Below are 24,227 nucleotides of genomic sequence, written 5' to 3'. Positions count from 1 at the left end.
CCCAATTCAGCCCATAACTTCACCCCACCCCACGCCTCGGGTGCTGCCCGTCCACCCTCTGGGCCTCACAGCCCCCCGTTTCCCCGGAACTTTCCAGCTCAGACCCCACAGACGCCTTGACTGCAGAGCGCCCTCAATCAGGCTTGTAGACTTTCATGCCACGTTCACGTGGTGAGCACTTCCACGTGGCAGGGCCCCGAGTCCAGTGGATGGGAAACGGCTCCAGGTCCTGCGGGTGCCGGGGGTGCTCCATCAGGCCCAGGGCAAGAGCACAGACGGAAACCCACAGAGCATGATGCTAAGGACTCGAAAGCCTGAAGCCGAGCTAGCAGGGTGCGAGATAGAATGTTCTGCTCTCCTGTCTTGACAAATATAACTTCATAACAACAGAGAAAGCCAGTTTCAAATTTAGAATTCTTGGACTCCTTGGAGCTTTGCAGCAGAATGTGGTGATGCCAAGAGAGCTGGCCTCCAGCTGACAGCCCACCCCCCTCTCCTCCCACCCCCCTCCCACTGCAAGGACATACCAACATGGACACCATGCCCACGTTCCATCCACATCCCACCAGCAGCTGTCCCTGCGGCCTCGGGCTGTACAAACTAGTGGTGTGGGCCACCCTCAGGAGCACAGATCCAGGGATGGGGTCCACTCAGTGCCCACTGGCAGGAATCCTAGGGTCCTGGTAGCCTGAACTGGTTTAGAACATCCTCTTGGGCCTGCAATTCCTCATCCCGTGGAGAAAGGTGCAGCTTCAAGAGAGGCTAAAGGGAGGCTCTGGGCAGGGGACCCTCTTGTCCATTCAAAAGGCAGGACTGTAAAAGCCGGTCAGTGAAGGGTGGAGTAACCAACACCCACCCTGGCCTTGAGCCTCTGGCTGCTTCTCTGTCCACACTCTGCCTGCCAGCCCACGAGCGCAGGCACAGTCAGGGTGATGTAGGAGCTCAAGGCCCCAGCACCCTCGGCTGGGCAGACCCCCGAGCACGATTCAGAATCAGCACTTTCAGATCCTTTCTCTCCAGGTGGAGACACGGGCCCCTGCGAGGGTGTCTGCAGCGGTGGCCTGAGGGCAAATGAAAGTCTCAGAGCTGAAGTAAGAATGAGGGGAGAGATGGACAAGCACGTGAGTGTGGACAGAGAGCCAGCATCTGGGTTCCAGAACTTTCCAACACCTCCAAGTGAGCAAATCAGTGCAGCAAGCCTCGAGCCCTCTTTGCAGAAATTCAGGATCTTCCAAGTTTTGTGAGCGATGAAGAGTTTGAAAATACAAAGAAATGACTAAACCCACTTGAGGAAAATATGTTTTCGCCTGCTTTACTTATGACTTCAGAGGAACAGAAGTTTCCTCGCCTTTCCCAGCCTTTCCCTCCTATCTGTTGTTCTCACACCGTAAGGACACTGGAAACTCAACAGTCAGGGTCCAAAGCATCTGTATGACAAGAAGTGAGGCAGGGCCCAGTGTGGGGCGGGTGTGCTTCCTGGGAAACAAGGGGATCCCGGGAGATGCTCCCCAGTCTCCCATGCTTGCTGACTTGGAGTGAGACATTTAACACCAGAGCTTTCTGAACTGCTTCTGGTAAATACATATTAAGATTTCTCTTCCAAAACATGGAAGGGGATTCTGATAGTTCATTTTCTGTGTCAACTTGCTTGGGCCAGGTGTATCCGGACATGTGGTCAAATATTCTTCTGGGTGTGTCCGTGAGGGTGTTTTTTGGATAAGATTGACATTTGAATCCATAGTCTGAGTAAAGCAGATTGCCCTCCAATGAGGGTGGGCCTCGTCTAATCAGTTGAAGGCCTGGATTATAGAACAAAAAGGCTGACCGTCCCACAAGTACAAGAGAACTCCTTCTGCCTGACTGATTAAGCCAGGATATTGGTCTTTTCCTGACTCTGGACTTGAACTCAAACACTAGCTTTTCTTGGGTCTCAAGCCTGTGAGCATTTGGACTGGAACCACACTGTTAGCTGTTTTGACGGTCCAACTTGTTGATTGTAGATCTTGGGACTTCTAGGTCTCCATGTTGCCTGAGCCAATTCCTTACCATAAATCTCTTCTCTCTGTATGTACAGATCCACCCTTCTGGTTCCACTTCCCTGGAGAACCCTGACTAACACAGGGACTCGGTGAGATGAGAATGGGTGATGGGGAGCCGCCTTCTGCAGCAAAAGCTAGAGAGGAGGCTGGGGCCCTGGGCACTCAGAGCTTTCCTTCCCTTCAGCCCCTGGCCCCCTGTGGCTCCTGGCTGGAAGGGCAAAGTGATGGACTGTAATCTCTCAGGGAAGCAGCAGGGGCCCAGCAGCAACCAGCAGCACTGCAGAAGTTCTCTGGACTCTGCTTCTCTCTGGCACTGTGCTGATTTGTTTTTTATTGTTTCTCAGGCTGGAAAGGTGCAACCCTTTTGATCAAGCTTAAAGTTTCGCTGGTGCTGAAGCAAGGGGAGATTTCTCAGAAGGAAGAGAAAACCCACAAACATGTCACGGTGCTGGGGGCTCCAAGCGCCCTTCCACCCCAGAAGCACCTGGAATCCATTATCCATCCCAGATGCCCGAAGGCTCCTCCCTGACAAGGAGGCTTACCTTGATACATGGCGGGGGAAATTGGCCAGCTGACGCCCAGGGCCTCGTCCTCTCGGAAGGTCTCACAGAAGTCCCGCAGCATGGCCAGGCCCAGGCCCTGGCGGCGGTACCTCCTCCTGACAAACACGGTGTCAAAGACAGGTAGCAGGTAGCACGCACCCGTGCCATCGCCACACAGGCTGCCTGCAGGGAAAGCAAGAGACCCGCACTGTCCCCTGGGTGTGACTAACCGGCCAGGACCCTCCCTCTGGGCTGGGTCCCTCGTACTGCCTGGAAGCAGGGTTGGCTTCAGAAACTAAACCACCAAAGACAAGACAGCTGATCTTTCCAAACCTGCAGATCTCCAACTGACGGTCAGCCCACGTGATCTTAATTGCTGCCCCCACCGCCACTAGACTATGGCCCCCAAATGAAAAGCAAACCTGGTGATTGAGCAGAGCAAGGCCGCCTGCACACCCAGGGTCCTCAGACCCCTCCCTCGCCATGCATAGTTTAGAGGCCCCTGAGGTCAATGAGGAGCATCTGGATAACATCAAAGTTCTCCCTGAACCAGAGGGTGTGGGCTGGAAGATGCAGCCCCCACATCTCCAGGGCACGGACTTGTCCAGTAACTCTTAACAAGGGCTCACCATGTCCAATTGTGGCAAAGAACACTTACCCCCAACAGACTAAGTCCTGTTTCCCATCGAAACATCAATGACCCTGTGACAGGAGAGCAGGAGAGGCAATAGTTGGCACCTTTCCCACTTTTCCAACCTGAACTGAACTTCACTGCAACCCGCACCAGCACCAGCACAGTTGCTGTTTCTGCAATGGGAACTTGAGGTTGCAGCCATTCACCTCTGTTGTCACCCTAACCAGAAAATCAATGCCACAGGGACCCAACTACATCACCCTCCTCACTTCCCAACTGCCTGTACCCAAGGTGCGCTGGAATCCAAGGAAAAAAAATATGTCGTACATTCAGTTCCTATTGGAAGAGGTGGTATTTGTGCCCGCCAAGATTCAGAAGGCGAGTAATTTCCCAAAACAAATGAAAAATGATTCTGAGTCTGATCAGCCAGGCAGAACTGCAGATAACACGCTACTGCAGTGAACTGTTAGCAAAAATGACCTATCACGCCATGAAAAGATACGGAGAAAGCTTACGGCATATGATTAACTGAAAGAAGCCAATCTAAAAAGGCTACATACCATACAATTAGAATTATATGATATTCTGGAAAAGGCAAAACTGTGAAGGCAGTAAAAATGTTAGTAAAAATATCAGTTTGTACATGATCATCTTCACATCTTGTCCTCTCATGGTTTTTCCTGTGTGCGCACATCCTTGATGACCTTCTGTGTGTCCAAATACCCTCTTCTTATAAGGACGCCAGTCAGATAGGACTAGAGCTAACTCATCACCTCTTAGGCCTGTCTCCAATAAAGTCACATTCTGAGGTACTGGGGGTTTGGGTTTCAACATGAATTTTGAGGAGATACAATTCAGTCCACAAGAATATATTATTATTAACTAAAGTCTATCTGTTACCATAATTGATCCCCTTTGCACATTTTGTCCTCCCCCTAGTAACCACTACTCTGTTCTCTGTATCTACCTGTTTGTTTTTGTTAGGTATGGTCATTTCTTTTGGTTCCTTGTGCTTGTTTTTTATATTCCACGTACTTGTCTGTCCATCTGACTTATTTCAGTTGGCATAAGACCCTCAATGTTTATCCACATTGTCACAAATGGTAAGTTTTCATCTTTTTATGGCTGAAGAGCATTCCATCATGTGTGTCTACAAACATCCACAGACATACATACACACCGGATCTTCTCTATCCACTCATTCATTGATGGGCCCTTAGGTTGTTTCCATATCTTGGTTAGTGTGAACAGTGCTGTGATGAACATAGGGGTGCGTGTATCTTTTTGAATTAGTCTTTTTCATTCTTTGGATAAATACCCAGAAGTGGGATTCTTGAATCATCTGGCAGCTCTATTCTTAATTTTCTGAGGAAACGCCATACTGTTTCTCACAGTGACTATACCAATTTACATTCCTACTAATGGTGTCCGGGACCATATGAAGGGTCCCTGTTCTCCCCCTTCTCCACATCCTTGCCAACACTTGTTCTTTCTTTCCTTTTTGATAAGAGCTATTCTAACAGGCATGAGGGGGTATCTCACTGTGGTTTTGACTTGCATTTCCCTGATAATTAGTGATGTCAAACATCTTTCCTAGTGTCTGCTGGCCATCTGTATGTCTTCTTCAGAAAAAAGTCTATTCAGATCCTCTGCCCATTTTTTAATCAAGATGTTTGTTTTTCTGTTGTTGAGTTATATGAGTTCCTTATATATTTTGGATATTAGCCCCTTATTATATGTATCATCTGCAAGTATCTTCTCATTTGGTAGGCTGTCTTTTCATTTTGTTGATGGTCTCCTTTGCTGTGCAGAAGCTTTTGAGTTTGACGCAATTTATTTTTGCTTTTGTTTCTCTTGCCTGGGGAGACATATCTAGAAAGATATTGCTAAGATCAATGTCAAAGAGCATACTGCCTGTTTTTTTCTAGGGTTTTTCCTAGAAAATTGTTTTTCTTTTTTCCTAGAAAATTGTTTTTCTTTTTTCCTAGGATGGTTTCAGGGCTTTCATTCAAGTCTTTAATTCATTTCGAGTTAACTTTTGTGTATGATGTGAGATAGTGGTCTAGTTAAATTTTTTCGCATGTGGCTGTCCAGTTTCCCCAACTGGACATTCACTGAAGAGTCTATCTTTTCCCCATTGTATGTTCTTAGCTCTCTGTTGTAAATTAATATTCCATAAATGTGTGGGTTTATGTCTGGATTCCCAATTCCATGCCATTGATCTATGTACATTTTTTTCTGCAAATACTATGCTGTTTTCATAACTATAGCTTTGTAGAAGGGTGTGAAATCAGGGAGTGTGGTATCTCCTCCTTTATTCTTTTTTCTCAGCATTGCTTTGGCTACTTGAAGTCTTTTGTGGTTCCATATAAATTCTCGTTATTTTTGTTTAACTTCTGTGAAAAAATATCCTTTGGATTTTGATACAGATTGCATTAAATCTGTAGGTTGCTTTAGCTAATATCAACATCTTAACAATGTTAATTCTTCCAATTCATGAACACAGAATATCTTTCCATTATTTGTGTCTTCTTCCATTTCTTTCAACAATGTCTTATAGTTTTTCAGTGCACAGGTCTTTTACCTCCTTGTTAAATCTATTCCAAGGTATTTTATTCTTTTTGTTACAATTGTAAATGGGATTGTTTTCTTAATTTCTCTTTCTGCTAACTCACTGTTAGCAGAGAAACACAACATAGTTTTGTATGTTGATTTTATACCTTGCAACTTTACTGTATTTTTTTTATTATTGCTAATAGTTCTTGGTGAACTTTTTAGGGTTTTCTATATATAAAATCATGTCATCTGAAAATAATGACAGTTTTATATCTTCCTTTCCAATCTGGATGCCTTTTATTTCCTTTTTCTTGCCTAATTACTCTGGCGAGGACTTGCAATACTATGTTAAGAGAGGTGAGAGTCAGTACCCTTGTCTTGTTCCTGATTGAAGAAGGACAGCTTTTAGTTTTTCATGACTGAGTATGACATTAGCTGTGAGTTTATCATATATGGCCTTTATCATGTTGAGATATGTTCCCTCTTCTGTCACTTTATTGAGAATTTTTATCATGTGGGTGTTGAATCTTGTCAAATGCTTTTTCTGCATCTACTGAGGTGATCATATTGTTTTTAGCCTTCATTTTGCTAATGTGCTGTATTACGCTGACTGATTTGCATACATTGAAACATCCTTGCATCTCTGGAATACATCCCACTGCATCATGGTGTATGAACCTTTAAATGTATTGTTGGATTTCATTTGCTAATATTTTGTTGAGGATTTTTGCAACTATGTTCCAGAGATATTGGCCTATAAGTTGTGTGTGTGTGTGTGTGTTGTCTTTGTCTAACTTTTGTATCAGGGTGATGCTGTCCTCACAAAATGAGTTAGAAAGCACTCCCTTCTGTTACATTTTTTGGAAGAGTTTGGGAAGGACAAGCATTAATTCTTTGAATATTTGGTAGAATTCACCTGTGAAGTTGTCTCGTCCTGAACTTTTGTTTTTTGGGAGCTTCTTGACTACTGCTTCAATCTTTATACTAGGGATCAGTCTATTCAGATTTCCTATTTCTTCATGATTCAGTCTTGGACAGTTGTACAATTGAAAGAATTTGTCCATTTCTTCTAGGTTGTCCAATTTGTTGGCATATAGCTGCTCATAATACTCTATTATAATCCTTGGTATCTGTTTTTATTTCTCCTCTTTCATTTCTGATTTTATTCATCAGAGGCCTTCTGTCTTTTTTTTCTGAGAGTGTAGCTAATGGGTTGTCAATTTGGTTTACCTTTTCAAAAAACCAGCACTCAGTTTCATTGATCTTTTTCTATTGTCTTTTTAGTCTCTATTTCCTTAATTTCTACTCCGATCTTTATTATTTCCTTCTTTCTACTGACTTTGGGCTTTGTTTTTTCTTTTTCTAGCTCCTTGCAGATGTAAGTTTAGACTTCATTTGAGAGTTTTCTTGTTTCTTGAGATAGGACTGTTTTGCTATAAACTCCCCTCTTAGTACCACTTTTTCTGCATCCTATAAATTTTGGCATGTCATCTTTTCATTTTTTTTTTTTTGTCTTCAGGTAATTTGTAAATTTTGCATTTGATTTCTTTGTTGCCCCAATAACTGTTCAGTCTCCACATATCTGTGATGTTTCCAGATTTCTTTTTGTAGTTGATTTCGAGTTTCATACCATTGTGATCAGAAAAGATGCTCGATATGACTTCAAACCTCTTAAATTTACTGAGACTTGCTTTGTGTCCTAACATGTTGTCTATCCCCGAGAAAGCTCCATGTGCACTTGAGAAAAATGTGTATTCTGCTGCATTTGGAAGGAATGTTCTATACACATCTACCAAATCCATCTGGTCGAAAGTTTCACTTAAGGCTATGGTTTCCTTGTTGATGTTTTGTCTGGATAATCTAGCCATTGATGTAAGAGGGATGTTAAAGTTATTGTTGTGTTGCTGTCAAGTTCTCCTTTTAGGTCTATTAATAATTGCTTTATATATTTTGGTGTGACTGTGTTATATATATATATATATAATATATAAAATAAATATATAAATAAATATATATATATATATATATATATATATATATATATATATATATATATATGTATCACTGTTACATCTTCTAGATAAATTGTCCCCTTTATTATTATACACTGTCCATTTTTGTCTCATTATTACTTTTGGCTTTAAGTCTATTTTGTGTGATATGAGTAAGGATACACCCACTTTCCTGTGGCTGCCATTTGATTGGTCATCTTCCATTTCTTCACTTTCAGCCTACATTTGTCTTTAGAGCTTAGGTAAGCCTCTTTGAGTCTCCTAGAGCACATGGCCGGTTCTTATTTTTCAATCCATCCAGCCACCCTGTGTCTCTTGATTGATGAATTCACTCCATTTATATTTAGGGTGATTACTGATAAGTGAGGACTTAGTGTTGCCATTTTATCTTCTGTTTTCTGGTTTCTCTACATCGCTGTTGTTTCTTTTTCTTTGTGTTTCTGTCTGCCAGCTTGGTTTGGTGGCTTCCTATGATGTTTTTCTCAGTTTCCTCTGTTTTTCTGTTTCATGTCTCTGCTCTAGATTTATGTTTTGTGATTACTATGAGGTTTGTATAAAATGTCTCATAGATAAGCCAGTCCTTTTTCTGCTGATAGCATCTTATCTTCATTTACCTGTAAAGTTTCTGTCCTTTTCCTCTTCGCCTTTTGTGTTTTTGTCTCAAATTATCTCCTTTCATGTTGTAAGTCTGATGCCAACTGAAGTAGCTATAATTTTTTTTCTTCTCTTTGTACCCTTTAATCTTTATGCTATCATAAAGCATTTAAAACCTATTCTGATAAAGAGTTACAATTTTCTGATTCTGTCTATTTATCACCTTACTCAAAGTTTTATGTACTTTTTCCTTTTTGTTTCTGGTAGAAGAGCTCCTTTCAACATCTCTTGTAAGGCACATCTAGTGTTGATGAACTCCCTTGGTTCTTATTTATCTAGGAAAGTCTTTATTTCTCCTTTATATCTGAATGATAGTATTGCTGGATGAAGTATTCTTGGGTGACAGTTTTTATCTTTCAGTATCTTAAGAATGTCATTCCACTCCCTCCTGGCCTGTAGAGTTTCTGCTGTGCAATTTTCTGATAGTCTAATGGGAGTTCCTTTGTAGGTTATTAGCCCTTTTTTCCCCTGGCTGCCTTTAAAATTCTTTGTCACTGACTTTTGACATTATGACATTTAATAATTTTACTTTTAATGTGATGTGTCTTGAAGAAAGTCTTTTCGCATGTAGGTAATTAGGTGTTCTCTTAGCTTCACAGACTTATATATCCAGTTCCTTCCATAGGTTTGAGAAGTTCTCAGCTATTATTTCTTTAAATAATCTCTCCGCTCCCTTCTCCAGTGATACCCATGGCCCTAATGTCATCCTTCATCAAGAGTTGGACAGTGCTCGTAGAATTTCCTTTTTTATATCCTATTTCTCTTCCTTCCTCTACTTGCATCATTGCTAGATTTCTATCTTCGAGCTCACGAATTCCTCTTCCATATGGTCTGATGTATTTCCAGGGCTTTCTAATGCATTCCTAATCTCATTTATTGAGTTCTTCAGCTCCAGAATTTCTGTTTGATTATTTTTTAAAGTTTCTCTTTGGTAAAGGATTTCTTATCCTCATTAATTTTATTCCTGAGCTCACTGAACTGCCATTCTGAGTTTTCTTATAGCTCAATGGACTTCTTCATGGAGGCTATTTTGAATTCTGTTAGACTGCAATATTCCTGACTTTAAATTCGGTTTCTGGAGAACTGTCATTTTCTTTTTATGGCATGATGCTACTTTGGTTCTTCATAATACTTGATGAGTTGTTCTTCTGTGAGCACATTTGAAGTAGCAAATATCTTTCTGCTTGATTCTAACAATGCAACAGATTAGAAACTTGAGGTCTTTCTTTTGTTTTCCAGGAGGTGGCACTCTAGCACTAGTTTCTAACTTTTCTTATCTGAGCTGCCTCTGACTATGTCTGAGAGTTGGCACTTTCTACCCTCCACCACATCTGTCAGAGTTGTGGACCTGTGTCCTTATTACTGATTCCTGTGCCTCCAGGGTCACTGGTGCCTTCCTGCTGCCAGTGTTACTGGCATTGCAGCCTGCTGCACTGGGATGGTGGGCTCTTCCCTGGTGTCCAGGATCCCTGGAGTCATAATCTCTGTTGCCATGAGGGAGGGAGAGGGAGAGGGGGACCAGGAGTTGCACAGATGCCACTGCCATGTCCAGGGTTGTAAGGTTCACAGGCTCCACCGCTGTGGGCAGGGAAGCAGGAGGCTGGAGTTGTGGGTGCCTCACTGCCGCTGCTGCCCAGTTACCTGTGCCTGCTGGCACCACTGCGGGCAGGAGGCTGGAGACGAGTGCACTGCCTCCCCTGCTGCTATGTGTTCTCTGGGGCTGTGGGCTCAGCTTCCATGACCAGAGAACCAGGCTGCTGTTCCCTCAGTTCTGCCTCCCCTGTGTGTTCCAGTCCACCCACTTTTAAATGTACACATGTGTGGAATTCTCCAGCATCCTGTGTGTCGAGCAGAGGCACCTTTGCTGAGTTGTGGACACTTTACTGGTTGTACACTGAAGGGGAGGGACAAAGGGAGCTTTTCACTCTGCCATGTTGCTGATGTCACTAATACAACTGATTTTAAATGGCCTAGATGTTGGATTTGGCAGACAAAGAACTCCAAACAGCTTTACAAATATGTTTAAAGAATTAAAATAACTTTTTTAAATAAAAGGAAATATATGCTTGATGAATAAACAGAGAATCTCAACAGAGAAATGGAAATTGCACATAATAGAAATTCTACAGCTACGAAGTGCAATAACTAAAAATTTTAAATATGCTCAACAACAGATTAGAGATGGCAGGTAACGTGAATACAGATCACTAGAAATTATCCAACCTGAGAAGAGAGAAAAATGTCCGAAGAAAAATGAACAAACTTCAGAGACTTGTAAGACAATATGAAGCACCGCAATATACATATGACTTGAAAAAGAAAGAAAATAGTCTAAAAGTTGTGAAGAAATAATGGCCAAAAAGTTCCCAGATTTGGTAGAAAACTTTAAAGATTCAGAAAGCTCAACAACACCCTCAAAAAGACAAACAAAAATAAAATCACTCCTAGACACATCACAGTGAAACTGCAAAAAACCTAAAGAGAAAGTCTTGAAAGTCTTCATAGGAAAATGATACATTACATATGAGGAACAACAGTAACTCCCTTGCTGACTTCTCATCAGAAACTATGAAAGCCAGAAGGTGCTGGAACAACAGATTCAAAGTGCTGAAGGAAAAAGATTACCACTAATTATTCTCTATCCAACTAAACAATCCTTCAAACCTGAAAGTGAAATAAAACAAAGGTATTTTCAGTAAGCAAAGCCTGAGAGAATCTGTTGCCAGCAACTCCACTACAAAAGCTGCTAAAGGAAGTACTTTAGCCTGAAGGGAAATGACACTGGATGGCAACTGGGATCTATACCAAAAAAAAAAAAAAAAAAAAAAAAAAAAAAAAAAAATTAATGATAAATATGTGGGTAAATATTTTTAAATTACATATTTTTCTTTTCTTAATACTTTTAAAAAATATGACTACTTAATTAAAACTTATCAATAGTGACAGATTTATACCAAATGTGTCTAATATATAAAATACCACTTTGTAAATAAAATAATAGATACATAAAAATACACTATTTATTTTAAGGTTTCTATATTTTACCCTAAGTAATTCAATATTAACTCCAAGTTAATAAGTTTAAGATGAATACGTAATAGATAGAACAAGAACAAAAATAAAGAGCTAGCTAAACCAAGACAGAAATTAAAATAGAATACTAAAAAAAATCTTAAAACAAAAGAAGACAAGGTGGAACAGAGAAAAATTTTAAAAAGAGAAAAGACAAAACAAATCGTAACAGAGAAGACAAAGTATAACCATACCTATAATGAAATGTAAATAGACTAACAGTCCAATCAAAAGACAGAGATTTTTAAAAACTAGATTTAAAATCCAAGATCCAGTTGTATGCTGTCAACAAAATATATGCTTTAAATATAAAGACACAAACAGACAAAAAGTAAAAAGTTAGAAAGAATATATTCTATGCAAACAGCAAAGTATAAGACAATGAAGTGGCTATATTAATAACAGACAAAATCGGGATCTTATCAAGAAATATTGCTGGAGACAAGTGGGGGACACTTCAAAATGACAAAACAGTCAATACATCAGGCAAAAAGAGCAATTATATATTTGATGTAACTAATAACAAAGCTTCAAAATACAAAGTAAAAGCTGACAAGATTAAAAAAAGAAAGATGACCCACAATCATAGGTAAAGACTTCAACACACATCTCTCAGAAATTCACAGAATTAGACAAAAATGTTAGCGAGAATATAGAAGAGCCAACACACCATCAATCACCCTAACCTAACTGGCATTTCCAAAACATGAAACCCAACACCTGCAAAATATACACAATCTTTCAAGTCCATATGGACTGTCTACCAAGATAAACCACATACTAGACCATAAAACAACCCTCAATAGTTTTCAAAATATTAAAATGTAACAGATTCTATTATCTTACTGCAACAGAATTAGATTCGAAATCAACAAAAAATAAAACATCCAGAATAGCCCACAAATATCTGGAAATTTAAAACTTACTTTTAAAGAACTCATAAAAATCACAGAGTAAATTGGAAAATATTTTGAACTGAATGATAATGAAAATTGGTAAATTAATAAATTAGACTTCATCAAAATTTAAAATGTCTGCTCTTTGCAAAAAATTATTAAACCAAAATGAAAATGTTTCCAAAATATATATCTGATAAAGAATGGATATCTATAACATATAAAGAATGCTCAAGGTTCAACAATAAGAAAACAATCAACCTAATTTAAAAAAGTAGGCAAAAAGATTTGAACAGACACTTCACCAAAGAAGATATATGACCATCATAAAAGCACCTGAAAACATGATCAATATCATTGGGAAAATGCAAACTAAAATAAAAATTAGATACCACTTCCCACCTTACAGAATGGCTAAAATTAAAAATACTCACACCACCAAGTACTGGCAAGGATATGGAGTGGCTGGAACTCTCCTGCACTGCCGATAGCAAGGTATATGTAAATATTGTGTCTCTCCAAAAATAAACTAATCCAGAAATAGGCAGTAAAGAAATTTTTAGTTGGCAATATACCCGAAAAAAATATTTTATTAATTTCATCTTCTACAGGTTTGATACTTTTTAGATTAACTAAATTGTTGAGTAACTGACAGTCAATTGCCACTTTAAAAAATCAGTTCATGGGCGAAAGCAAGACCTAGTAACCAGCTTCAGAGAACTTTCCACCAAGTTCATGGAATTCGCCAGAAATGAAGAGGAGGCAGAAATCCAAGCACCTAGTCCGATCTGCCTCAATTCAGTGTCTTAATAGCCTGCTTTCCCTTTGAGGCTCTGGGTCTGCCTTGGGGAGAACGAGGCAGCCGGACCAGCCTCTGCGTGATCCTCGGGGATAGTCTGGGGTATCAGTGCGACCAGGAGCAACAGCAGCACCGGGCAAGACAAAGTCAAGCTCCTCCTGCCCCACAGGTGTGGTTCTCACACGTCAAGCTGGGATCTGTTACCAGTTTTTGTTACTGTTAGTAGGACATCTACTGCACAAATGATTTTGCTACAGATTTAATACCAGCCATTTGGTAGAAAATGACAACAAATGAGTATCCCAGGAAAGAGGAATTATTACAAAAAGGTTTGCTTCCATTTCAGTGACTCTTCAGATCCCTCGGGCTCTCTCAAATGAGTGGCTAAAGAACACGGTCACCCGAAAAAGCGAAACAGTTCATCAAAATCAAAGAGCAAATGGCTGTTGTGACCCAAGATGTTGAAAGACACAGGTGCTTCAGCCTCTGTGACTGACCTTGGCAAATAATTGACTACAGGGGTTGTTTGCATGGGAAACTATTCATCTCACACCATGCTGAGGGAGAAAAAAGCGAGAAATGCAGAACTGCTCCACCCTGGACAGGTGGCACGCACACACAACGCGAACATAGCTCAAAACCACGTTGTAGCCATTTTATCCCCAGAGAAGTACAGTGAACTCAGAGAACAGCAGGTCTGTGGTGTTTTCCCTGGAAATTTAATTTTTGCTAAAATTTAGATCTTTATAAGGATGAAAAGATGGAGGTTGGACCAGGTGGGTCAGAGATGGTGACAGCCTTTAAAAATTAAAGAAACTATTAAAGCAACGTCGAAGACGAGCCCAATGCCTTAGACCAAATGGTACAAGTTCCACACTCCCTGCTCATCACAGCCCCTAAAAATAAGCCCCAGGATTTTCCCTAACCTCTTTATCGGGGCCAGCCTCCCTCTCTTCTGAGGTAACGTCTATAACTCTTGGCATCCAGTGTGCTTTCGCACCACATGTCAACTATTAGCGATGGTATTTTTCCTGATGGCTGATTGGTAACCTTAAAGAAAGGAGGCGGAAAGGACGGGGCTTGCAAAGTCATTTTACATCATGAATGGCAACAAGTCTTTTACTGGGGGGACATGGCACCGCCTGCAAAACCAAGGGACATGCTGAATTTCCACCCCGTTTGCCAGTAGAACGAGAAATGTGGTGAAAATGGAATCCAAACCTTGGGCTTATTGACACGACAGCTGAATTAGTGATATTTCTTGTGCCAGGAGATTCTCTCCAAGCAATGCTGGTGCTGATGGAGCCGTCGTGCGAGGCAGGCTGGCATCTAGGAGCCCTCCTCTCCCCAAGCGCGGAGGGACGGTGGTCCCACGTGGCCGCGAGGCCCCGTCCGTACCTTTCGCTTTGGTTGTATAGAATCCAACAGCTGCTCCATCTCTCCACAGAATTTTAGCCTCCTCCTTCCCAGAGTGAGGTAAAAAAAACATGTGATCGTCATCCAAGTTCCTCTCCAATCTTCCAAAAATAACGACGTTTAGAAGGAAAAGCACAATCCTTTCCCCAAATGACTGAACCTTTGAAGGAGAAACAAAAAGAACATCTGAGTGAGATGGGAGAGGAAAATTAGGCTTGGTAAATTCGACGCCTGGAGTCCACCCGGAGGTCGGGGGCCAGGTGTGGGCTCCCCCATAGTCCAATTCACTTCAGGCTCCAAAGCCAGAACATGGGTCCGTTTCTCACGGAGGTTTTCACACCCCTGACCTTTCACATAGGGGGCTTCCCAGAGCGAGGGGCAGTGCCAGGGGGGCCTCTAGCAGAATGTGCTTAGACAGAGAACAGTCACAGCCAGTGACACCAGAGGTTACCCCCGGGCAGGCCATGTCAGCAGAAGCACTGGGTGTGTCCGGGAAATAAACCCAATCTGCCATTTTTAAAAACAGCCCCAGAATTCTGGCCCTCAGAGGGAGGGTAAATCATCGGGGATTACTATCGCTGTACAACTGCCACACCAAGAGCAACTGATCTCCAATGACTTGCGACAGATTTTGAGCACACACGAGAATCCCAATTCCAGAGAATTACTGGGACTGACTCAATGCCCAGCCCGTTCTCAGGCTACAGAATGGAGCCAACCACTTCTCACCCGTCGCAACGTCATCACAAGTGAGGAAACTGTCTTGCCGTCAAGGTCAGGACCACGCAGGGCTTTCTCAGTAACCAGCCCAAACGACTTCCTGCTCCTGCGGGTTAAAATTCTCTGCACTTGTCTAGCCCACAGATGGCAAGTACATGACATAAGTGGAGGCCTCCCACTCCCGCACCCACAGCAGACATAGCTAATCAATCCCCATTCTATGGGCTGAGCCTGGATATGGTCTCAGAATCCTCCTAAAAGCAGCTGGTAAAATGTGGGACTTGAGATGAAACCAGGGAGGTCGTGGTTTATAGATGAGGAGACAGAAGCTCAAAGAGGGCAGGCAATTACATGTATTGATTTCCTTGCCGTGTTCCAAAGAGGACTGAAGGTGGCTGGACGGGGCCTCTGTCAAAGGCAGGCCAGGACTCCTGAGTCCCAGGCCAGTGCACCTGCTGCAGCCCAGCCAGGGGTTCCCTTCTGCACCTTCATCCATTAGAACTGAGACTTCAGGAAAGGGAAGTTTGATATAAATATTAACGCTTGGTTTTACATTTAATTTTGACCCTTACATTTTTATTATTGCCATTATCATCCCCATCATCATTTGTGGTCGTGGCTTTTCTGCCTGGATTTGCTAGGCGATCTGCAGCCACTCACAGCCCCTTTCAGCCTCAGTTTCCTCTGCTGGTCAAGGGAGCAAATGACCTATCTGGTTTCTAAAACACTTGTATGTTTTTCAAATGCTCTAATAATAAAAAATGAGGCAGCTTGCAGCACTCTAGCAAATGGCACCAAGTGTTTAGAGCCAATAAACTTATTAATTGGCCCAGAATGCAAAATATTTCACCTTCATCCAGAGCCAAATCTTAGATGAGAAAAAGATTTGCGAAAACCACACCAGCTTAACTCTGAGAAGCCACCCCAATTTTGTATCTCAGACAGTAGCAGCCAAATCAAGTTCAAACCTTAAGAATAACCAGCTCATCACAAAACTCGGGGCAGGGGGTGGGGGTGGGGTGTGATGTGGGAGGTTATAGTTTTCAACTTATAAAACCAAAAAGTTCAGAGGAAAGCCAGAAGAGAAAAACAGATTGCATCTGGCAGAAGGGAAATATCCAATCAAAAACTGGCAGGAGAAAAAAGGAGAAAAAAGAAAATGCACTTAATTTGTCCAATTTCATTACAGGGGGAAAATGTGACATGTGATTCTGACTTAGAAACATTTCTGAAAACACGAAACTAAGATCCAGTTCTAATCCCTCAATTAGGACCACTAATTATATTCACAGAAAGAACATTAAGAAAAGTTTTCATTTATTTGTTTGTTTTGGGTTGGGGGGTGGGTAATTCGTGAAGAAGAGCTGGCCAAGGAACAAAATGTAATTAAAAGACAAAGAGTCAAGACCCCAGGTTCTATTAAATGGAGAAGGAAACCGTCACCACATGCAGCTGGGCAGAGAGATCTTTACAATCTGGTTCATTAAGTGGAATTAACATCCAGGTTTCTTTCCGTTCACCGCAGAGGCCACGTTTTCACAAACTGTGAGGGTTTTCCTCATCTAAATTTAGAAGCAGTGACACATGAAGAAAGTGACCGCCCTTGCTCTGATTAAAAATAAAAACAAAAAAACTTAAAGGGTAAGTCAGACTCCTCCAGAGACTCAGAACAGTCAGTGCTCACACCACCTAGTTCATCCATGGACGGCGACACGAACAGGTACCCCAGGCAGCCTCACTGTGTACATCACCATGCTCATTTGCTGAATCTAAAGCCATCGTTAATTTGCTGGAAGAAAACCCTTTTCAAAATAGTGTCTACCAAGTCAATTAAAAGCAGACCTGAAAACCTCCTGCCACTTGTGACAACATGCGGGAACTTGAGGGCATGATGCTAAGTGAAATAAAGGGGAAGATAAACCCTGCGTGATCCCACTTACATGCGTAACATGAAGAGCTGAATTTACAGAAACTGAGACCCGGGTGGTGGCTGCCCGGGGCTGGGGGGTGGGGGAAAGGGGAAGATGTGGGTCAAAAGGTTCAAACTTCCAGTTAAAAGATGAGTAAGGTCTGGGGATCTAATATAAAGCATCATGATTGTAGTTAATACTACCGTATTACATACTGGGAAGTTGCTAAGGGAGTAGGTCTTTTATGCTCACCAAGAAACAGAAGTGGTAACTATGTGACATGATGCAGGTGTTACCTAACCGCTGCGCTGGTCAGCATTCTGCAGTATACCAGTGTGTCAAATCAACACACTGTACACCTTCAACTTACACCATGTTATGTCAGTTATATCTCAATAAAGCTGGGGGAAGAAACAGACTTGGAAAATACAACCCATAGAATGGGGGAGGAGGGATATTTGCAAATCATATATACAATCAGGACTTGCATCTAGAATATATGGAAAACCCAACGGTGAAAAGTCAAATAACCTGAATAAAAAGTGGGCCAAGGATTTTAATAGATATTTTCCCCAAAAAGGACACACAAATGGCCAACAAGCACATGAAAAGACGCTCAACATCCTTAGCCATAAGGAACAACCAGGCCTGCCGTCAGAGAGACTAGACTTTGTGCCCAGCTAAATCACTTACTAGCTGTGCGGCTCAGCCCTCAGTTTCTTCATGGGCAAATCAAATACTTTCAAGATTCTGAAATCAGATAATCCCTGTAACAGATCTAGGTAATACACAGGCTAGTATCTAAGGTATGTTTAACTCAGTAAGTACCAACAAACATTACTGGAATGCAATAAACAGAAACTCCCTACACCCTAGAGAGAGGATGCGGATGGAAGTTTCAAAACTAAGACATGAAAGGAAGTTAAAAGAGATTTACCAACAGTCGGATGTCTGTTGCATATTGCTGTTTACAACCATCTTCCTTGCTGGCAGGGTGTTATTGATTGAATTGTCTCCCCCAAAAAGGTGTTGAAGCCCTAACCCCCCGGTACGTCTGGTTGGGATTTACTTGGAAATAGGGTCTTTGTAGATGATCAAATTGAGATGAGGACATTAGGGTGGGCACCAGTGCAACGTAACTGGTGTCCATACAGAAAGCGAGGACTAGGGCAAAGACAGAAGAGCACAGAGGGAAGATGGTGTGAAGACACAGGGAAAAGGCAGTTAATAAGTTGAAAGCCAAGCTGCCAGCAGTTAGGGGTGGGGACCAGATTCCCCCTCAGAGCCCTCAGTAGAAAAAAACCCTGCCAACACCTTGATTTCAGACTCCAAGCCTCTGGGACTGGGAAATAACACACGTCTGTTATTTAAACCACCTAGTTTGTGGTACTTTTGTTACAGCAGTTCTAGAAAAGGAATCCACAGGGGCAGACTGCTTTAAATGATCAACTATATTAAGTACACTGACTTCTAAAGCCTGTTTTGCAGTGGCCGTTTAAGTTTGCAATGCCTCACCTTCATCAGACCTTCTCTTGCAGGATCAGAGGTTCTCAGCACATCTTCGGTGGCCCACCAGGACTCCTTCATGTAAACAGCCACGACTAAGGAGAAAGCCAAGAGAAACCGATGATGTGCACATGGCCAACTGGCCGCCCGAGGGGCAGGGTTAGCACATGTAGCCACTGTCAAGGTGCAGAGGAAGTTTACGTGTGGGGAAAGCAGGTGATATTTCTAGAGCTGAACTGTCTGAGAGCCAGGATAGAGTGATCACTCTCACCTAAAAGGACGTCACAGGTGTCTGGATGGATGGCCCATGGTTGATTTCAACACAGGCTGTACCCCAAAGCTGCTGGGCACAAAAGGCTACACACCAACACTGACAAATTCAATGGGTGAGAATTACATTTTTTCCAATGTCCAATCATGTGACACAACTTGGAACGCCGAAATTTTTGTCAAACCCAACATTATCTAAGGGCATTGAACAAACCATCTTCTCACCACCCTTGGTGCTGGGCTGGGCGCTGGCTTCTTTTACCTGCTTGTCTTCCATTCTCATAATGAAAACTGTCATCTGCATTTTTCTGAGGATGCTGACATTCTGAGGGCTGAGAGCAAGCAGCTAGGAGGGCTGAGGTCAGGTCCAGTCCTCAGCTACTGGACTCCTCGTTCAGTGCTCTTTCCAAGAGGCCGGAGATGGGCCAGCTGTTAGGAATGCGGCAAGTCAGGCAGGGGCAGTGGGGAGTCTTTGGGTAAGAAGGGTCTGGGGCTGGGACCTGCTGGAGAGGAAGGGTGGAGACCTCCACCCCAACTCGCACCCCGCTGAGGCCCCATTGATCCTGCCCAGTCCACGTTTGGACATGGGTCCTGCTGCTTAGTAGCGGTGATCCTGGAACACTTCAACCTCACCAAGCTCCAGACGCCTCATCACAGTCCAGCACAGTCCTGGCACATAACACGCACTCATCATCTGCTCATTAACGTATCAGTTCTCCTATGTTTGTGGTGCCACAACCTCCAGGTCCCATCACTCCACCAACTGCCTTGGGACAATATCCATGCCCTCCTCCCCAGCCCTGGGTGCCAGCTGGTCCCAGCCACCTTCATCTCCACCGGTGACCAGACAGCACCCTGCCCGGCCCCCTGCCCCAGGCTTCCTGCCAGTCCTTCCCTATGGAGTGGACGCTCCAAAGGCAAACCCAATCACGGCCTCCGCCTCTTGTCTCTCAGCTGGGCAACCCTCCTTTCTTGCTTGAGAATTACATTTTCAACACTAAAGTGACTTTGGTTGTTTTCTGGTAACTTTTTTTTCCCTTAATTAAGACTATTTTTAGAGAAGTTTTAGGTTCACAGCAAAATTGAGAGGAAGGTACAGAGATGTTCCAGATTCCCTTTTCCCTCCGCCACACACACAGCCTCCCCCATTCCCAACATCCCTCACCAGTGGGGTACGTCTGGACCCACACCGACGCGTCATTCTCACCTACAGCGCATAGCTCACATTAGAGTTCACTCTTGATGTTGTACATTTTACAGGTGTGGACAAATGCATCATTGCATGTATCCATCACTAAGGTATCATAAGAGTATTTGCATTGCTTAGAAATCCTCTGTGCTCTGCCTGTTCACCCCTCCTCACCACCCCCTACCCTTGGCAACCACTGATCTTTTCACTGTCTCCACACTTCTGCCTTTTCCAGAATGTCACAGAGTTGGAATCATACCAGTATGTAGCCTTTTCAGATTAGTTTCTTTCACTTCGTGAAATGCATTTAAGGTTCCCCCAATGTCTTTTGATGGCTTGAGAGCTCAAAGTTCTTTTTAGCACTGTTATTCAGTGCTAAAATATTCCATTGTCTGGAGGTACCATAGTTTAGTTCTCCCCCAGTATCTTTTCACAGCCCTTTTATTACCATTTTTATACCTGTTTCTCAAGCCAGGCATCTGAGCCTTAGGGGTCCAGAAGCCACAAAATTAAAAAAATGCATCTTTCTAGTTGAATCATTTTAGCTGAAGAGTTGAAGGAAAATGATAACACAGAGTAGAACACAAAAGTCACTTGAATATTTAATACAAGGCTCAAGACTTTAAAATAAGTTTCGTGGGGCAGTCAAGTTAAGCTGCCACCACCTTCTTCCCTATTCCTCTCTGATCTTTGAGGAACTTGAGCAGAAAACCCTGTGAAGACCAGGTTATGACATTAGCCAGTTATTAAGCACGAATTCTGCACAGCAAGCCCCCTCCCGCCCTAAAACCAACAGCATCTAATTCACTATGTCAGTTTCACATCATTGGTGAATTTTGTCATCTCCGACAACGGTACCAAAATTGACAGAGCCAGCTGAGAGAGAAGGACCAATTAAATGCCTGACATCTGCCTTCATTTACTCAACTAAATTCGTGTTCCAAATGGCACCTCCTAGAACTTGCAGAAGGCTTCTAAAGCCGTAAGGATTATTTTCCTGCTTAACAAGGTGAATCAATAAAAGATGTTCAGTTTACTAATATGGCATATTCCTGTAATACAGATGTTCAAATTGCTAAGACAGTTTCAAAAATGTTATGATGGTGTTTGTGCCATACCTTGCAAGTTTCACGGCGCACTGCAGAGCACTGATTAGTCACATGAGTTGTCACAAGATAGATTGGATTTTTTTTCCCAAAAACGAATCTTAAGCTGCTAAGTATACATAACAATGCACGTGAAGTCCGATCAAATTTAATCAGCCTAAAATGAATTGCCCTCGAAAATAACTCTTGAAACAGAATCGGCCTTTCAAGAACAGCAGCTTTTGATCAGAAAAGCATGCTACCTAGTTAAGAGGAAACAGGCAGGAGGAATGGTGGCAGAGCCCTTGGAAAGAGGCCATTCGCAGCTCAGCAAGGACAAAATGCAGGTCCTGGGGGGCTGAAAGTCACCGCAGCACCAGCCTCGGGGCATCACTTCTGAGAGCCTGGAGCCAGCAAGTTCTGAGAGTTCGAAAGTGGAAACCACACAGCTATAGTTTTAAAAGAAAAATACGACCCTCATCAGTATCCTGTGGCTTGTCACCACCTAGGACCTGGGCAGAGACTTAGACATGTGCAGAAGGCTGAGCAGAGGTGACAGCAGTCACTAGGGCACCCCATGGGGGTTAAAGGCCAGCCTTGCTGCCCTGATTTAACTCCCCTCTCCCTAAGTGACAAGTGACCACACACAAGATGTTAGGAATGGATTTTATTCTATGACACCCCAAGGTTTGCCAAACAAGTTAGGACAGTCAGGTCCCTAAGGCTGACTCCCCGTGGCCTGGCTTCATCAAGGCTCAACAGGACCAACCGAATTCAACTACCCGTGAGTGAGTTCCCAAATGCACGGGCCCCCAGAGGCTGATGAGTAAGTCTCCATCATTGCCCCAGGAGCCTGCCGAGAAGAGAGATCTAAACAAGCTGCTGCGAGGGAGGGCAAGAGGTGATCGGTGCTTGGATCGGGCTGGGAGCCAAAGTGTCCCAAGGACCTGGAGGAAGGAGGCAGTTCTGCTGAGGGGTTTGGGAAAGCATCCTGGAGGAGCTCCTGGCTGGGGCCCTGAATTGCTGGGTAAGGCTTCAACAGATGACAGGTGAGGGCACCGCAGGCAGGGTAACCTGTGAGCACAGAGCCCTCCAAGTCCAAGGCCACACTCAGGGGACCCCAAGCAGTTGGGGCAGCTGGGTGAGGCTTAATCATGGGAGAGACAGAGCAACAAACATCAATTAGAGCAAGGCTGCAGGATGCATGACTGATACACAAAAGCCCATCACTTTCCTATATGCCAGCCAATGAACAATGGAATTTGAAATTAAAAACACAATACCGTTTTTACATGAGCACCTCCCCCTCAAAATGAGATACTTAGGCTTAAACAAAATGAAATACTTAGATTTACACAATCTAACAAAATATGTCTAAGAGATATAGGAGGAAACTTACAAAACTCTGATGAACAAAATCAAAGAACTAACGAAAGAGATATTCTATGTTCTCAGATCAGCAGCCTCAATGTTGTCAAGATGTCAGTTCTTCCCGACTTTATCTATAGATTCAACGCAATCCCAGTCAGAATCCCAATAAGCTACTTTGTGGATTTCACCACACTGATTCCAAAGTTTGCACAGAGAGGCAAAAGCCAGCATTGAAGGAGAACAGATTTGGAGAACTTGACGCTACCCAACTTCAGGACTGATGATAAAGTAATCAAGACAGTATGGCGGAAAAATAGACAGCTCGATGGAACAGAACAGAAAGCCCAGAAATAGAGCCACATAAATAAAGTCAACTTACATATTTAGTCAGCTTTGACAGAGGCTCAAAGACAACAACAACAGAACAAAGACTATCTTTTCGGCCGGTGGTGCTGGAACACTCACTCATGATGGTTCCTTTTCCATCAGCAAGCATTAAGCTGACCACCGTGTCCCTTGCTTTCTCCTCCCAAAATTATGCACACACATCATTCCTGATCGAGCGAGGCACACTCTTTCACCTGTCCAGAACCTCCCAACAAGATTTTTAAATCTTCCACCTTGCCTAAGAGTTCTTAAAATCCCTTTTTATTTAAATATTTTTAATCAATCAATAAAAATCTTTTTTTCCACATTTCAAGGATCTTTTTTTTTTTCAATTGAAGTATAGCCGATTTACGATGTTGTGTCAATTTCTGGTGTACAGCATCATGTTTCAGTCAAACATATACATACATATATTCATTTTCATATTCTTTTTCATTATAGGTTACTACAAGGCATTGAATATAGTTCCCTGTGCTGTACAGTCTAAACTTGTTGCGTATCTATTTTTTTATATAGTCATTAGTATCTGTAAATCTCTAACTCCCAATTTATCCCTCCTCATCCCATTCCCCACCCTCCACCCCTGGTAACCATAAGTTTGTTTTCTATGTCTATGAGTCTGTTTCTGTTTTGTAAATAAGTTCATTTGTGTCTTGTTTTTAGACTTTACATATAAGTGATAGCATATGGTATATTTTTTTTTCTCTTTCTACCTTACTTCACTTAGTATGACAATCTCCTGGTCCATCCATGGTGCTATGGTGCTGCAAATGGCATTATTTTATTCTTTTTTATGGCTGAGTAGTATTCCATTGTATAAATATATCACAACTCCTTTATCCAGTCATCTGTCAATGGACATTTAGGTTGCTTCTATGTCTTGGCTATTGTAAATAGTGCTGCTATGAACATTAGGGTGCATGTATCTTTCCTAATTAGAATTCCCTCTGGATATATGCCCAAGAGTGGGATTACTGGATCATATGGTAAGTTTATTTTTAGTTTTTTAAGGAATCTCCATAATGGTTGCAACAAACTACATTCCTACCAACAGTGTAGGAGGGTTCCCTTTTCTCCACACCCTCTCCAGCATTTATTGTTTGTGGACATTTTAATGATGGCCATTCTGACTGGTGTGAGGTGATACCTCATTGTAGTTTTGATTTGCA

The 24,227-nt window shown here is 42.6% G+C and overlaps 1 protein-coding gene across 2 annotated transcripts in view; it reads right to left on the bottom strand.

Annotated features, from left to right (window-relative positions):
- Positions 1-24,227, bottom strand: part of LOC105075196 (protein FAM169B) — a 67,208-nt gene that overhangs the window by 8,138 nt on the left and 34,843 nt on the right. For both annotated transcript variants that reach the window (XM_074353959.1, XM_074353960.1), the window contains exons 4-6: positions 18,766-18,851; positions 14,603-14,780; positions 2,582-2,764 (exon numbers count right to left, since the gene is read on the bottom strand). In XM_074353959.1, the coding sequence (XP_074210060.1) occupies positions 2,582-2,764; positions 14,603-14,780; positions 18,766-18,851 (447 nt within the window). The remainder of the gene's footprint in view (positions 1-2,581; positions 2,765-14,602; positions 14,781-18,765; positions 18,852-24,227) is intronic.

Source organism: Camelus bactrianus, chromosome 27 (genome assembly GCF_048773025.1).
Source record: "Camelus bactrianus isolate YW-2024 breed Bactrian camel chromosome 27, ASM4877302v1, whole genome shotgun sequence".
Taxonomy (NCBI): domain Eukaryota; kingdom Metazoa; phylum Chordata; class Mammalia; order Artiodactyla; family Camelidae; genus Camelus; species Camelus bactrianus.
Note: the sequence above shows the minus strand (reverse complement) of the source record. Positions and strands in the feature narration are given on the sequence as shown.